Raw genomic sequence first — 18211 nt, forward strand, 5'->3', positions numbered from 1 at the left:
GAAGGGCTTTTCCTCATAATTGGTCTGCTGGCTTGCAACCCACATACATTTTGAAATATTTGCAAGACGTTTGTGAGGGGAACACAATGTTTTTCTGGCACTTCAGGATCTGTGCTGACACCTACCTGCAATGCCAGCAAAATTATTTGAGACATTATGCTGGTTATCCTACAAACAGAGGCCGTGGGGGGGGCTTACTCAGGGCCTTTTAGCGCTGCTGATGCATTGTTTTTCCATAATTAGCCCAAAGCTAAATTTACAAAAGCTTCTGCAGAAGCACTATATTTTTCAGCAGTGCCCTAGGACCTTCCAATCTCGTTGACTCAGAAGTCTAAGTCCCATTCAGCAAAGGTCCTCAGCGATGTGAGGCCTTGTTTGCAAGTCACGCTAACCCAAATGACGACTGTGAGCAAACCATATTGATGCACCCTGAAAAGCCATGGCTACTTCACTCCTCTCACACTACTGGGAGTAAGACACCTGGTTAGGTTTAGTGCTATGTCCAGATCCAGGCTCTTTGTTTGTCTACCCCAAAGAAAACATGAACAAACCTTGGTAATAACTCATGGTTTGTTTGGAGAGTCCAGGGTTCAGATGTAAAGCTAAGCCAAACCACGGCTTAGCTCCTGGTACCATAGCAGCAAGAGCAAAGCAGCCACAATTTTCTGACTGTGTGCCAGCACACTTGCAGTCACACTAAGCCATAGTTTGCCTAAGCATTATGTGTGAACCAAGTCATAGTTTATTCCTTGTAAGTTCAGCCCATTTCCCACTGAGTACAAGGAGGAGGAATAATTAATTATTCCTTGAACAGCCTCTCAATTTCCCCAGTGTTAGTTTCTGTTCCCAGGGTAGGAGAAGGGGGTAATTACTGATTCCTCTCTTTTTCCAATTTTTTACAGCAAAACAAAGTTATTATACTTTCCAAAAAAAAGCGAGACCCCACAGAGATTAGTGATCTTCATTGCAGGAACAGAAACTGACATTAGGGAAATTAAGAGGGGTAATTCAAGGGGTAAAGACTTAAAAGTGCAAGTTTATACTGCTTTTCCTCTGTTATCACATTAAATAGAAATGGGGAAGAAATGTGTTAAATTGTAAAAAAAACCTCTGGGATGCCATTTAGACAAGGCCAGTGTCATGCGAACAATGCAAAAAACATCCACATATGGGATGCACTGAATGCACTTTAAACTGCTATGTATACACACCTTAATATGCTTTTGTGCTTATTATATGCCTACCCACACTTGGAATGCTGGTGCCGCAACTGCATTTCATAACAATAAGCACCACCACCACCCATTACGTTGGCTTGAGGAAGCAGGGAAGAGAACCACAAGACAACACAGAAAACACTGGGATGTAACAGGCTGACAGAGACATCATCTGGCTGCTCTGTAAACCGGAAGTGAACCCAGTGTAACAAATCCATAGAAAGGGACTAGCAACCCAAATCTGCAATCCTATACTTGTCTATTTGGAAGTAATGAGGCTTATTCCCAAGTAAACAGTTATAAGATTGCAGCCTGCCTCATTGAATTCAATGGCATATTTATTATAAAATCATTCCTAATACACTTGCTCCCTAACAAGAGCGTTCTGGATGACAGTGACACAGTGTAATCCTCTCAACATTTCCTCGGAAGAAAGCTCCACTGCATTCAATGGGGCTTGCACCCAGCTGAGCGTGCCCAGGCTTGCATCTGCAATCCGTTTTTGCTTTTCCCATCTCAGCAGATCTGTGAAAAAACTACCCTAACTAAAAATCACATCCAATATTAAAAAGGCTCTTTCCTAGGAGGTATTCCACAACGCCAAACCACTGACACCACAGAGCTCTAGTGCTGACGCATTAAACAAGCACGAAAAAATGGAGATGGGCAATCTAGTGCCTAATTGTCATGCAGTATTTGTTTAATAGAAAAACTAATTTTGACAGAGTAGGGAGGCCGAGCTTATGGAAGGATACAGCCAGAGGCTGGAAATATTTGTTCTGTTCTGTGCTGTGTTTGCCGGATGGGTTAGACTATGCGACTGTGTCTGTTCAGTTTAACCCTCTCTGCAGTTTTCCTGACAGAAAAAGATATGCATCAGTATTCAAAACCAACTATGAGGGGAGGGGAGATGTGATACTGGCCTGCCTCCCAGGGTGTCGTAGATTATAGAGATAAGTGTGTGTAAAGCCATCTGAAAAGTCAAGAAATTCTATATAAACAAACCTTGTTTTTCTGTGTGCTGGACTGCATTTATGGGGCTGCCCCTATAAGTTACATACTAACATAGGGAAGTGTGTCCCAGCACTCTTTAAAAATAAATTAAAAAAAGCAACGCTACTTTGAGAGGAGACAAGTGGGAACAGAGAAGTGCTTAACCCATTTGCCCACCGCCCATTTCTGTCACATTTGAAACCCACACATGTGGTAGGGAAGTTGTGATGGGGCAACATAAGAGCAAGAAATCCATGGACAGGGTAAACATTAAAGCACCTCTTTACTCTTCCCACTGCATCATCATCCTAAATTTCATCCTCCCCAAACAACTTTTCTTTGTAACAACAACAACAACAACATAAATAAATAAATAAATAAATAAATAAATAAATAAAAGGCACTAAGACACTGTGACATACTGCAATGTATACCATGTACCTTGCCCCTTTACCAATCTGGTGTTTCTCTTCCCCCAAACAATTCAAGAACTAACACACTTTATGAATTCAAGAAAGCCCTTAGTGTACATAGCTAGAAAAACAACAAAATGGATTGTTTGTGAAATTCTATATTGTATAGCCACCATAACCTCCCAGAATAATATTTGCTAAAATCCTGCCATGTATATACAGACATATGACCATGTATTTTATTTTGCTGGGGTTTTCTGTTAAAAGCTGTATTTTAAAACCTATTAGTCAAAAGAAATGATAGATTTGCTTGCGATTCTCAACTGAATGCGACTCTACAGAGGAGTCGATCTATGCCAGGAATTTTATTTCATTAAAAAGTGATATTATGGAGCATCTGAGATCACATAAGAGACGTAACAGAATGCCAGAGAGGTTCTACTGCCAGTACCCCACAGTGCGTGCCTGATTATTTGCAGATGGGGTGTGTAGGGGAAATTGTTACAGGAATCTTAATTCCACATTTTGGCATTACGCATTAAGCATTGCTTACAATCTCAGCTATATGCACAGGCTAGCCATTAACATCCTAGTGCGCATTTCTTTAAATTAGTTGAACATGTTGCATTTTCATAGACCATAATAAAAGCCCACGAGTGACAGCACTGACTAACTTCAATAAGTCACCTGTCAACACCAGTTCTATTTAGTCAATAGCTGAACATCCAACAAGAAGCTAAGCTAGTCTCAACCTTTTTTAGGCAACCCAGTTGTCCCATAAGCACAATCAGTGGTCTAACATCAATATGGGAACATGGGATCAATTAAAACCAGCTTATGGGGATTTTTTTTTAGCTAGAGGGGAGCAGAAAAGGGGGATAATTCACACAACGTGGGTTAGATCTCTATTCATTTAGGTTCTCCTGCTTCACAGTTCTTAAGCTGTCTTGCAAAAGCAGAAACATTACTATCACCCTTCACTGTCTAGTCTGGGGTCTAAAGTAGCTCCACTTTAATTAAAGACACACACTGCAGCTTTTATGTCAACACAGAGAGTTCAGTTGGTCACTAATAAAAAGAAAAGTTATGCTGTTTCAATCACTTGCTATAAAATAAAAAATAACCAAAGCTACCTGCTATAAAGTGAAGGGGGAACTTCAAGTAAGGAAAAGCTACACAGTTTGCAAGTTCCAAAAGCAAAACACTAGTTTGCCTTCCCAAATTTGTTATGGCTCCTGGATCTTCATCACAGTGCAGTTTTCAAGCACACCTGAAAACCAGCAGTTATGTTTCATGAAGCTTTAGCACAAAAAGCAACCTGGTTTGAAGATGATTCCACAAAACTTGGGAAAGGAATAAAATGAGGCGAGAGTGAACTACATACAAAACCAATTTACACGGGAGGTTGACTTCCAGAGATAAAGAGGGGAAAGTCTTTATCTATGCACTCACTATAGAACTTTTCGAACTTAGACAGGCAGGCAGAAAGGTGCAGTATATGTTTCTGTCCACATGGGAACTGTAATAGCACCATTTCACTTGTTCTGTCAGCTATACTTTTTGCTGATGGAAATTTAGGGATGAAACAATTTGTCAGATTTTGTTCTTTCAGTTTCTCATTTTTCCAATCTTAAATTCAGTTCTCCACATTTCTGTAGCAGTTTGCAAATTAAAAAAAAATCCTCAGGAAAATTCTCCAGCATTTTATTGCAAATTTCACCTAATAAACACATTTTTGAAGGCAGTTTTGACTAATGTACAAATTTTGCAAGCCATTTCTCACCAAGTAATGCATTTTGCATGTTAGCTTCACTCAAATTCATTGTTATGCACACTTTCCCCAATATATGCATTTTTGTAACCATTGGTTGGAGAACTGCATCACAAAATTCAAGTAAGTGCGAATTTTGAAGAATTGTTTCAGAAAGTGTGAATTTGATACATTCGACTTGAAATGTGATCTGAAATGAAATTCTCACCCATCTCTAATGGAAATACACAATGAAGCAACACATTTGTTGTGGGTAAAAGTTTGATTGATGCCATTCATATCCTTATTTAAAAAAATGCTCATTGCAACATTGAATAAAGTATGTTTAGCAAATGGTGCTTAAGTCACCACTTATGACTTTGCAGCTATCCTGACAGGCAAGATTTGCTGAACATGCCTTGTTCAGATGTTCTAAAATCATCAACACAAAGGAAGAAGCATCAGAACCAATACTACCACAGAATATCCCATCAGTTGTTCTGGTCCACTTTAACCCCACCACACTCACACAACTGTCACCACAGGATAGATAAATGGTCCCAGGCTATGGTCTGAAGGCATATAAGGCCAGCTCCCTGCTGAAGTTAAGCAGGGTCAGGTCTAGTTGGTGCCTGGATGGGAGACCGCCTGGCAACCATGTGTAAGCTGCCTTGGGTCTCATGAAAAGAAAGGTGGGGTATAAATGTAATAAATAAATAAGTAATAATAAATAAGTAAGAAACTATTCCCTCTATATGGCTGACTTCCCACAAGCAATTTCCAATTGAAAACAAATTGTTTTCTAATTGTTGTTGTTGTTTGAACGTAACAGGGGCATAACTGTTACAAGGCAAGGTGTGGAGGCCATGCATGAATTTTGAGACAACCCCATCAAGTACACAAAGAGTTGACCCAAGACCTGAAATTGGATTTCATAGCTTCCTTCCCAAATCAACATTATGGCTGCATGCATACCATATGTTTAAAGCACACTGAAAGCACAAGACTTATCCCAAGGTACCCTGGGAACTGTAGTTTACCACTCACAGAGCTACAATTCCCAAAAAACTTGACATTTCCCAAGATTCTTTGGGGAATATAATGTGCTTTAAATATACAATGTCTACACAGACCAGACAACAAAAACTAAATAGTATTACATTGGAGGGCGCTTTTCAGCACTGGCCTCACACCTATATATTTATTTAAGGTATTTATAAACTGCTTTTCATGCCTAGAACCCCATCCCTTGGCAAGCACATATGCCCCCCCCATTGATGCTTTTTAAAACAGACACTGAAGAGCTTTTTATTCTAATCTGCTTTTAATTGATATTTTAACTGTTCTACATCTAACTGGGACCATTTAAATTTTTTACTGCTTAATGTTTCACTGCCAGTTTTTACTACTTATTTACGCTGTCTTTTTGCTGATGTTGTAATACTTTAGTTGTTTTATAGATTGTAGCTTAAAGGATCAGATCCAGCCTAAACTAGCTGTACTTGGTTCCCATCGAAATCAAATGGGACTTGAGTTACATCACTACCAACTTGTCCCACTGATGTCAATGGGAGCCAAGTGCAATTCATTGGGGCTGCATTCAGCCATGGGATTTATTGTGTTCATTTTACTGATTATAGTGGTACTTTTCTGTCCCCCCAATTTATAATGTTCCTTTCACGCTGCGGTACGTATTGCATTATGGAACTGTGGCTTTTTGACCGATATACCACCATGTTGTACCAAATTTCATTCACACCAGTGGGTGTAGTGTGACACATCAATAAATGTCATGGAGATGTTGCTACTCCCCCACCCTTTCCTCACATACACACTTCTGTTCCCCCATGATTCACCCATGAAAATGGCAGGAAAGAACTGCATACCAGTATACTGTCCAAATTTAGTCACTTTACTCCTGTGATTTTAGGGGGTAGTGGGAATGCAAACAGATTTTTTCTGGAAGTAATTAACATTAAAATAAGTGCTAAACTTCTCCTATATTCTGCTAGATTTCCAGAAGTGGCTTTTACATAATGTAAAAGATCAAATAAGAAAATTATCAAATAAGGAAATGTCACGAAAATGGAATAAACTTCTGTCTGAATACAGCTTTAGTACAGATCTAATTTAACGTGTTTGATTAAATTTCTTTTTGCAAGGTATGTTATGACTTACTATGGAAAGGTTAATCTTCCATTTCCATAATCTTTTAATTTCAATATTATGTTTTAGTGCTTTTAGATCTGAGCATAAATTCCTTTCTCTGTCGTTTTTAGGTTAGTTTATATATCAATTTATATATTATTTTACACTGACTGGGCAATACTTTATGCTGTTTCCATTTTGTTGTTTTAAAAAATGATATTTGCATGACTTTTATGGATTGAATTGTATTTGTGTATTTTGTTGATTTTTGTAAACTTTGTTAAATGAACAATCCAGAAATGGCACACATTTCTTTAAAAAAAACTCAAAGGCACCCAATAAATACACAACTTGTCATTAAATCAAAAGTCTAGTTATACCCACACATTATACAGCTAGAAAATAATCGATAAACTCCAAAAGATAACTTTCAAATCTTTAGCATTATACTATTTAATCTATATAATCCAAATGTACTACTATTCTTCAGACAATGGTTGAGGGCTTCGGGATTTTATATTAAAGTCACTTGGTCAGCTTCAAGGCAACCAGCAGGAAAAAAAATTAAGTGCTGTCTTAATCTTTTTCTTGAGGAGGCGAGACAATAAGCGCTAGTGAGTCACAATTTCCAGCTGGGCCACCAACTGCGACACCCAAAACTAAAATGACAGCTGTCACAGCTAAAGCTAAGAACAGGGGAGAGTGGCCCTATTAAACACACCTGGGGGGGGCAGAGAACACCCTCCTCAATGCTCCATCACCAAATGGGGGATCAAAAGGAAAGCCTGAAGACGCAAAGAAGATTGGCCTGTTTCAGACTGAAACAAAAATGCTCTTCCAAACAGCAGAGTATAAACAAGCCATATCACCAACTGGAGAAGCCATTTGGCTTCTTCACATGTTACACTGAACACAGGTGGAAGCTGTCTCAACACACATTCAAGTGTGTGTGCGTGAAAAAGTGCACCCTCGCTGGTTTGCACAGCTCAGCTATTGTGTACAGGCACACAGACTGAACACTCCTTGAACACTACGTGTGAATAACTACAGCTTAACTATCTGTGTACATAGATTGCACACCTGTTGAATGTAATATGCAAACACCCCCAAGGTATGCATGATCATTATCCTAGAAATATTAGCACTGCAGTAACTAACAGCACAAGCCTATGCGTATGTCCTCAAAAATAAGTCTCACTACATTCAATTAAGACTTACTCCAGAATACTACTATAGGACTGCAACCAAAATAGAGTATTATGGAATCACACTAGGGCTGGGTGGGAATTAGATAAACCAGCCAGATATACCGTATGTCATGGCCTACAAAGTAGAATGTCACATCAGCCACATCCACACCACAAAGTAACTCACACATTCCAATCAGCGTGGGTGAGTCTGCATACTTTGCAGAGGGAGAACAGGAAGCACAAGAAACTTTGACTTCCTGTTTCACACTTGTTTGTAATATGTAACATGTGGGGCTGGTGCATCTATCCTGCGAGAAGATGCATGTGCTCCCCATGCAAGGACAGCTAATGTATCCCCTATGAAAAAGATGTGCACACAAAGAAATATGAAACAAAAAGCAAAATTAACTCAGCACGTCCTTTTCTTCCTGCCCATGCTCTCCAGTTTAATGGCTCAACAGCAAAAAACAATGGAGGTACATCAGAAGTGCCTTCATGGAACCGTTTACCGCAAACTTTTAAATAGCCACCTGCTTGGTTACCTGTGGCAAATTCAGAGATGGCCCTATGAATCCAGGAATGAAAGTTGTCGGTTTTCCTTTTTCCTTTTTAGCTCTTAATGTGCCCCAAATTTTAGGGCTCCTCCAGACATCCTTTTTAATTGAGCATTCATGACAATTTGTGCTCATGATGCTATCAGGTGGTCATACACAATCCTACTTTCAACACTGTTTGCGCCTACAAAGGTTTTGGGGCAGTCATACTGCTTCATTTCCAACCAGTGCATATCCCATAACTTCCAGCTGAAATCCCACGTTTTATACCACAAATATTCTGATTTATTTTTGATCCACTTTTGTTGTGCTATAGTCCCTCCAGACAGCAATAACGTGGTAGCATTGGGGAAGCATTGCATAGCAAACTAGAACAGAATAAATCTACCAGTAATGCATGATTATTGTGTCAAGAAAATGTTGCAGAATACACCCGCAATAAAATGCCAGCCTGGAGGAGCCCTTAGTCTAAATGATGAACTCACATGTACCTTTCTCATCCTTTTTTTAACAGACTCCTTTGTGAGGCTTGTTTAATAAACCAGCCTTGCAACAAGCTCAGGTAAGTGAGTCAAGCCACAGAAGACAGGGAGGGGAAAGTGGGGGGGCGGCACCCAATTGGACCCAAAAAAAAAAAAGCAATTTTCTACATTTTCTGGCACAAGTCTTTCTGAGCTGATTCTTCCATCAGTCATAGCAAGCAGTGACAAAGTGATCCTCAAGTTATTAGGAGGGAGATCTCCAGCTGATGCCAACAAGCCGTACTGAGCTGAAACAGTCTTCTTGGGGCAGTAAAAAGTACTAAAAGGAAATAGATTTCCCATACAAGATAGGCACAGCAAATGAGTTGGTTCTTCAACAATTCCAAAGGGCCATACCAAAATACTACAAAACGTTATGCAGCTAACTGGTGATCAACATGCCAGAAGAAATTAAAAGAAGGGTGATGAACATTAGCCAGTATGAATATTCATTGATGGTAGGATCTATAGTGGGTACCATGCCTGACTAGTTGTAGAATTCTCCCCTATTCAACTGGGGTGAGAATTCATCCAAAATCTTAAAAAAGGAAAGTTTGAGAGTCACAAGTAAGCACTGATCCACTGTCAAAGTGAACAACATTCAGCTGTGAGCGTGTAATAGGCAATAACTACCATCACTGCCTTTATTAGAAGATTTACTCTTCACTTTTTGTTCACTGTCTAGAAGCCAGATGCTAATGCTCCAATCTTTCGCACACCACTTACTGAGAACAAAATCTCACAAAACATCTGTGGGACTAAGCACGTACAGGATCAGGTTCTTATTTCTTGTAAGACTGTCCAATATTCTGGAAGGAAATTTGTTGCAAACGAATAGATTTACCCTCTTAACTCTCTGACTGCAATATCCCTTCCACACACACACACACTTTTTTTTTAAAAAAAAAGACCTTATTCAATGACTCTCATTGAAAAACTTGACCTTTGTTGATCCCCCAGACAGACCTGCCTAGAGGGAGGGCGGGAATGTTCAGCTCTGAACACCTAGAGCAAAATTATTATCTGCAATTAGCTCAAATTTCCTTTGCTTGGCCCATATGCTCTCTCCATCAAAAGGTCACATCCTGTACTCCACGTAAACTAATTTGGAATCATTGTCACCCCTTAACTCCATGCACACAATCATCCCATAGATTAGATTAGAACATGGCAGAGAACAATTAATGAACAACTCTTTAGTCCGCCTTGATTGCAATTACAAGAGAGCAACTACAAAGCATTACGGGATTGTTATTTCATTCGCTGAAACATACACCTCTTATACCCTCATCCTGCTCTTTTCTGTAGCGGCAAGGATGCAATCCTATGCACACTTACCCCAGTGCAAAGTCCCCTGAATGCAGCCCAGCTTGCTTCTGCGCAAAGGTGTTTTGGATCAGGCTGCGTGCCTGGGACCGATTTATGAGCAACCCTAACTAGGATTAGGATGTCAAAATCAGACAGAAAGAGTTTAAGGGCTTTTAATAGGGTATCCCTGTATCTCAGAATCTTAAGAGGCAAGGGTTATTGGTTTTTTACTCCATAGAGAGGAAAGAAAAAAAGAGGCAGAGTAATCTTGTGTGTCTTATTAACTCCCCCCTACACACACACTTTTAACCCCCATTAAGGCACACAAACCATTAACAAGAAGGTGCCAGGCCCCCTACTTTTCCCAAGTTAAACAGGATCCAGCCCACAAATGACTGGAACCAAATGGTGAAAAGAGAGTTTAGCCAGTCTGGGAAACGACGTGAGGAGAATAAAGAGCCAGATCCGAGGTGGCCTGGGACACTACTCACCTCTCTTGCTGCGTCTCCAGCGGCTGCCTTGGCAGTGACTGTAATCCATACAGTTCAGGATGATCAGAGCAAAGGAGAACAAGCGGAACTGCATCCTTCGGCTCCGGGGCCTCGCAACAGCAGCAGCACCGCAAAGAGAACGGAGCTGCAACTCGCCGGTAGCAGAGTTACAACAAACCTACCACCCTCGGAAGTCGTCTCCTCAGGTGACAGGCAGGCAGAAAGCGCGCGGCGGCGGCGGCAGAAGAACCGGCCAGGCGCCACTCACACGCCCCCGGAGCTCCTTCGCAGAGCCTGCAAAGTCCCGGCAATTTCGCGCATGTCCTTCGATCTGAAAGGGAGATGAATGAAATTAACGTACATGCACCTACGAATGATGCAGAGAGGTCAATGGTCTTAAGACTGCAACGCGATCCTGCATATCGGGGAGTAAGCCCGACTGAACTCAGTGGACCTTACTTCCGAGGAGACACGTACAAAATCACCCCTTGAGACTTTTTCGTTCTCCAAGCGCACTCTCTTGAACTTACTGGGGTTTACTTTGCAGTCCGCCCACGGACAGAGAAGTTTCTAAGTCGCACTGAACGCATCGAGCCTGGCTGCCAAATAAGCATGCCTCTTTTAAAAAAAATGACTGGAGCTTTCGTTTATTCCGATTCCCCATCCCCGATAGCCCAGCCTTTTAAGGCTCCTTGGAACCAGAGGGATTTGACGTAACCCGATCCTAGTATCCACTCTGAAGTCCGTCTGATCTCAATGAGCCTCGCAGCCCGATCCTACGCGCGCTCACTCACGCCCAGGTCAACGTGCCTAGCGTCGCAGCCGATCCCACGCACGTGGACTTGGAAACAAGCCCCGATCATTTGAACGGGGGCTTTCACTCCCACGTGAACGTGGACTGAAAAGTCGCACTGTCTGGAATCCAACCCCGCCAACCAAAACCCCAAAGCCGCCCGCCCTACATCAACCTACCGCAAACTGAGAGTCACGCTGATTGACTCGACCGACCAGCCGAGCGCGCCCTGAACAGCCGAGCGCGCCCTGAACAGCCGAGACGCGCAGAGGCGCTTTAAATGACAGACAGAAACACAATCCCTGCAGCGCGGACCGAAAGAGAAAGCTCTAATTTTGAATCAGGGACTGGCGAGGCGCAAACGCTGCCCGCTGCGCACGCAAAGCGCCGGAGAGCCGCTTTTTACCTCCCACGAGAGCGGGCGGCGGCGGCGGCGGGGGGCTGGGGGGAGACGACAGCAGCGAGCTGCCCCTTTTCGTGCAGCCCGCCAGCTTCTTCGTTCCCCCGGCGGCAGGTCGGGCGAGCGCCTCCCCTCCGTCCCCACTAACCAGCCTGGAAACACGTGGACTGCCCAGCAAAGTTTGGGGGCTGGGGCTGCCGCTAATCAGCTCGCCTTGGGGACTCGCACTCGCCCCCGCGCGCCCTTCCAGGAAGGGAGCCCGTCAGCCCTGTCTGGCGAAGCTGCGGCAGAGAGGTGAGTGAAGTTCTCCTCCAATTGGCCGGACGAGCTGCCGGCTCCTTCTTTCCCGCTAGTTCTCTTATACAAGCTCTAGGATCATGTGCGCAAATCCACCCCTTCTGCCACTCAGGGTTGTTCCTCGGGCGCTGGCCCGGAGGCAGCGGGAAGTAGGTGGCGCTGTGCTCCACAGTATTTCGCCACCGCCGCCGCCTGGTGAGGTGAGGCCTTATGCGTCTCAGCCTTCCTCCTAACGCCCCAGGTTAGCTTCGTCGCTAGAGGTGGGTCCCCTGGACCTTTTGAAAGGCGCATGACCGGCAGTGATAGGAACTTATCTCCACGCCACCCCTAGCTTGGAGATGCAGTGAGGTGGGTTAAGCTTCACTAGTGTCATTGTTGCCTGTCATGTAGCTCTTAAGAGGATGGTGCAGGACGAGGACGTAGAGTTGTAGGTCCAGTGATACAGCACGTTCTTTCCGTATCCAAGATCTCAGGCTGCATTCCTGGCTTCAGTTAAAAGCTCTTGAGTAGCAGATCCCTATCTGAGACCCTGGAACGATGCTAACAGTCAGAGCAGGTAGTTGCTGCCGGTCAGAGTCTTAGTCCATGAGGTGGATGGGCTAACGGCCTGATTCAGTATAAACTAGTTTCATCATATTAATTCAAAGCAGAGCCTGAAATTGAAAATATGCTGTAGGACTTGGGCCCCATCTGCCCTATACATTTAAAGCACTATTATACCACTTTAACAATGACTGCTTCCCTCAAAGATCTCTGGGAACTGCCATTTGTTAAAGGTCCCCTCACAGAGCTAACATTTTCAGAGTTCACTGGGAGGAGGGGTTGATTGTTAAACTCTTCTGGGAATTGTTGTAAATCTGTGAGAGGGCAATAGAATATTCTCACAACTCTCAGCACCTTTCACAAACTACAGGTCCCAAGATTGTAAAACCATAGAGGAAACCATGGCTGTTTATTAGTACTGTATACTGTAGTAGTTTAAATCTATAGTGAAGAAGAGGCCTAAGAATCATCTGTAAAAGTGTAGCTGCTGATAACCAACAAGAAGTAACATCATCCACTTAAAAGTTCTGTGGGCCACGATGCTTCATTTGAGCCAGTCCTGAAACAACATGTGAACAGTATTTGTTTATTACATTTATACCCCGCCTTTTTCATGAAACCCAAGGCAGCTTACATATGGTTCCCAGGAGGTTTCTCATCCAGGCACTGACCAGACCTCACCCTCCTTAGCTTCAGCAGGGAGCTGGCCTCATGTGCCTTCAGACCATAGCTTGAAAATACTAACAGAAGGTGTCTGAGCATATGCAGAACAGATTTTCCTCATTACTGCATTATTTGTTTATTAAAATATCTATAGGGCCATCCTGTATACTACAAGCAAACTCATTCCCTGTGTAGATCCTTAATGTAGCCAAAATGGCACCATCCAAGGTGTACAAGAGGAATGTAGCAGCCGGCTTGGGGCAACCCCCATGGTTTGCAGAAGTACAAAAATATTTTAAAGAAACTTTGGAGGTGGAATGGAATAGGGTGAGGTGGGGTGAGTCCTATAGACAGGGGGTCAAATGTGGGCACCCCACCACAGCTGTGCTTCACTCCCTACAATTTTTTGGGAGAAATTGTCTTTTTAATTCCTGGCATGACAGGCGATGACAACTCCATTTAAAGAACGATGGCTTCTTTTAAGAACAGGAGCAATTTAAGAATAGGACCTCTGAAAAATTCAGTAAATAAGACAGGGCAACCGCACAACAAAAGCCTCATCTGGAAGAGCCCCAGAAATCTGCTCACTCAAGACTGTCCCTGAGTGTGGATTTTTCATGATCACAGTCCCCCTTAATTACTTAAATGATCCTGAAAAAAACAGCCTGTATTGTAACATGACCCTTGAAGAGTTAAATATTAAAACTTTGTATTATGAACTAGAGTTTTGATTTTAATGAAAAGTGTAAGCACATATTAGTTTGTGTGTTTTTTAAAAAAAATATTAATATGCTTTTTGGTCTCAAAGGCAGCAGATATTAAGAAAATTAAAATGTAATTCATTCTTGTTAGTCATGATGCTCAGCAGCAGCAGCAGCTTCTTTTTTAGCAGTAACATAGTCACCGTTTTTTGAAATTTTGAAATTTTCTCTTTGGACTTGTAGTCTTTGGGAACAACCAGCCCCTTTGTGGTAAAGCTCCATTGATTAAGCTCTTGTGGAAGAACTATACCAGCTGAACAAAAATTAACACAATTTTGAAAATTCAAACAAGAGGCCAAAAGAGAGGTGCAGGGAGCCTTTGGCCCTCCATATCTTGCCGAACTATAACTCCCATCAGTCCCAGCATGCATGGCAAATGGCCAGGGAAGATGGGAGTTGTAGTTCAGCCAAAATGGTTCCCCACAGCTGCTATAAGGGGACCTGCAGCTGCCATTTGTGAGAAGTTCTCCATTTTGTTCTGATGACGAATGAAATGAATGCAATCCAGGAACCTCTTCAATACAATATAATAATTTGGAGAAATTGTTATAATTGTAGCTCAACAGTGGCTACCATCCATATTTGTATGCATGATCATTTTACAGGCAATCTTGTTTCGTCTACTTATAAATCACTTTTTATACCATTTTCATTGTTTTGGGGGTTTCTGTGACTTTTGTTTCTTATTCAGTGACTGAAAGTGGACATTGTAAATGTCCTCTCACTAGTCCTTAGATGTTGTCGCTGCTGCTGCTCTTGAAGTCAACAGCACCAAAAGCTATTGAATTTTGACTGGATCATGCCCATAATAAACGTTTCCTGCTAACTTGTCAATTCTTGACCTTTCTCCCCCACCCACTAAAATGTTCCATTTCAGTGTAGCAGGGGTTGTGTCACTTCTTTGTTCTGTGTGCTGTGCCTGTCAATCTTTTGGCACAAAATAAATGCCAAATAGCAGTAGTCATGGCAGAAAATGACCAACCGAATAAAGGTCACTTCCAACAACTGAAGCTATATTGGAAAGCCCTGTATCCGCCTGCATTGTCTGTCGAGCTAGGTTGTTAATTAACCTACAATTCCAAACATTCAAAGTTATCAAGGCTTCTTCAGAAAGTTTTTGTTCAGAAAAAAAATGACTTAAGGGGCATACGCCTTCAGGTTTTTACATGCTGCATCATTTTGTTTCAAACTGTAATTGTATCTCCACTCCCTAGGACCACTTCTGTAGAGCAGCCCAAATCCTGACAATTTTCTGTCTATGGGCAGAGACATACCTACTGTTCTTGCCACTTCCAGCACATCTCCACCTCTCTTTTCTGAAAATGGGGGCACACAGTTCTAGTCAAACCCCACCCCTTTTTACTGTAAAACCTGGTGCAAGCAGCTTAAGTGTGTGTGTTTTTAAAAAATCAGCTTCATAGAGATAACACAACTTATTGGCAGATGAACCTATTCCCCCTCCAGGCGTGGCCAATGAAAACGCTTTGCTGTAGGCAACTAGTGTGCTCACAGCCTATATGGCAAGGGACTCACAGCTCTGCAGATAAGAAATGCATTCCTCAGCCTTCTTCTCCATTCCAGAATACTTACTATAAGGCAGGGAAGGGGAGCCTGTGGACCTCCAAATGTTGTTGGACTCCAACTCGCATCATCCGTGACCATTGGCTATACTGGACGGGGATGATGGGAGGTGGAGTCCACAGCTGGTGGGCCTTGGGTTCCACACGTGAGAAGCTGTCAGGAGCATGGGCAGGACAATGCCCCCTCTTCCTGTACCTTCCATTTTTCCTTTTCTTTTTTTCAGCTGACCCACAAACATTTCATGTTCTCAAGTATAGATCAGACTCATACATTTTTTTGGTAGGGGCTCAGATGAACCTAGCCTTGTTGCTGAAGCGCCCAGCATCACACCCCTGCCATCCACATGTTCAGTGCATGCAAGAAGAGGCCCTCCATGTAAAATATTAATTAAATAGGCAACTTGCAATAAAACTGGCTTGGAAAAATGGTAATGGACTGCCTTTGAGTTAGAGATGTAAAATTTCCAGAAATTTTGAAACCATGGGAAAAAAACATTTTTCCCAGTTTTTTTCCAGAAAAAAATGGAAATTTTCAGAAAAATTGAAAAAAATGCAATATTAGCACTCTTTACAGATTGAAAGTCACTTTGTTACTTCAAGAACATAAAATGTAATTATGTACAAGTTGGTTTGGCATAAAATTATCACATTTGGTATATTAAAAGTACATTTTATTCAAACAATCATTACAAATTGAATTTACTTTTTAAAGATTTTACTTTTTTGTAACAAATAGATCTAAAAGATCCTGAACTGTAAGGAATCTTTTTCGTTTTGCCAGTTTATGAGGAGCAGGCAAAAAACAATTTAAAAAAAACCAGAAGAAACCATCAACATTAATAACAAAATTATTTATGTCTCTACTAGTCCTCCACAGTGTCAAGCAGACATAAAGCACCCATTCCCATAAAAAGAACTGAGAAAAAGGGGAGACCAAGATTCAATGAAAGATTTTGTTCATCATGCTAAAATAAAAATTCCATAATTCATTTTTCCAATTTTTCAGAAAAAAATGAAAAAACCTTTTTTCCTGAATTTTTCTGGGTTTTTTCCCGGGCTTTCACATCTCTACTTCAAGCTGATCCTGACTTATGGCAACCCTATCAATTTCATGGTAAACATTATTCAGAAGTGGTTTACTATTGCATCCCTTTGATGCTGAGAGACAGTGGCTGGCCGAAGGTCACCCAGTGAGCTTCATGGCTGTGTCGGGATTTGAACCCTGGTCTCCCAGGTTGTAGTCCAACACTCTAACCACTACACCACACTGGCTGTCTCAAACTGGCTTTAAACATTCAATATTATCAGTACCTGTTTTTAAAAACAAACCACAACAAGCTGGACAAAACTAAAGGAGACAAAGAATCCCACCTCCACAAGCAAAACAACAACACACTATCAGACTAACAAGGGCAGATCAACACCATACATTTAAACGTGTGTTGGATGTGCTTTAAAGCACATGACTTCCCCTAAAGAATCCTGGGAATTTTGGTTTTCCCCTCACAGAGATACAAATTTGCAGACCCTTCACAAGCTACACTTCCAGTATGGAAAGGGCCATAATCCATAACTCAGTAGTAGAACATCTGCATTCCATGCAGAAGGTCCCCGGTTCAATTGCCGGCATCTCTAGTTAGGCGTGGGAGAGACTCCCTGACTGAAATCTAGGAGACCTGCTGCCAACTCAGTGTAGACAATACTGAGCTAGATAGACCAATGGCCTGGCTGATTATAACACAGCTTCCTATGTTCCCATGATTCTTTGGGGGACATTATGTGCTTTAAATATGTGTGGGATGTACTTTAAAATGTATAACAAAACAAAAATAAATGATGTTCAAAATCTTATGGTAATAAAAGATTAAATGATTAAAATGACCTAAGAAAAAAGTCTTCCATCTAACACAAAAAAGTTAGTGAGTGCAAGACAAACTTCTAATGGGAGGCTATCAGGGAAAAGGCTCTGGCTTGTATCCAATGTAGCACCAAGTAAGTCATTTTGTTAGTGCAAGGATTTATGGAACTTCCCCCTCTTGCCCCCATCTGTTTTGGGGTTTTCCCCAACCCTCTGCAGCAGATTTGGGGAGCGCATGGGGGGGCGCAGGGAGAAGAGAGCAGAGAGTTCTCTTGCGCAAGCATTAATCCTTGAACTAATGGAATAGCTGCACTGGATGCTGCCTCCCTCTCTTTTGGTGGATCCTCCTCGTTTTGGCAGGAGGGGACACTCAGCAGAGGGTCTATGTAAATGATCTTAGAGCCCAAATAGGCATATGTGGGAAGATATATTCTGTTAGGTACTGGGGTCCTAAGTCATGTAAGCTACACGTTGAATTGCCTCTGAAAGTGAAGCGAACCCAAGCGGACAAGGACTGATGTATGCAAACAGAGGATCTGTGCAAGTTGGGAGGGGGGCGGAGAGGGAATCCTAATTCTACTTGATCATTTTTCTCCAGAACCCTAGGAAAGCTCTGTGTGTGTGTGCTTTCTCACTTTCTTCAGGGGTGGAAAGAAGTAACCAGAGGGGGCGCTGCTCACAACACTGTCTTAAAATTGCAAATGTTCCAAATGGGTCCGATGTGGAGTGCT

General features: G+C 42.2%; 1 protein-coding gene across 3 annotated transcripts in view; it reads right to left on the minus strand.

Annotated features, from left to right (window-relative positions):
- RSPO2 (R-spondin 2) overlaps window positions 1–12745 on the minus strand; it is a 172790-nt gene extending 160045 nt beyond the window's left edge. The window contains exons 1-2 of one of the 3 annotated variants that reach the window (XM_061607459.1): window positions 11558–12745; window positions 10586–10916 (exon numbers count right to left, since the gene is read on the minus strand). In XM_061607459.1, the coding sequence (XP_061463443.1) occupies window positions 10586–10679 (94 nt within the window). In that variant the 5' untranslated portion in view covers window positions 10680–10916; window positions 11558–12745. The remainder of the gene's footprint in view (window positions 1–10585; window positions 10917–11557) is intronic. The other 2 variants (XM_061607454.1, XM_061607448.1) reach the window with 2 other exon arrangements.
- Between the last annotated feature and the right edge of the window lie 5466 nt (window positions 12746–18211).

Source organism: Rhineura floridana, chromosome 1, assembly GCF_030035675.1.
Source record: "Rhineura floridana isolate rRhiFlo1 chromosome 1, rRhiFlo1.hap2, whole genome shotgun sequence".
Taxonomy (NCBI): domain Eukaryota; kingdom Metazoa; phylum Chordata; class Lepidosauria; order Squamata; family Rhineuridae; genus Rhineura; species Rhineura floridana.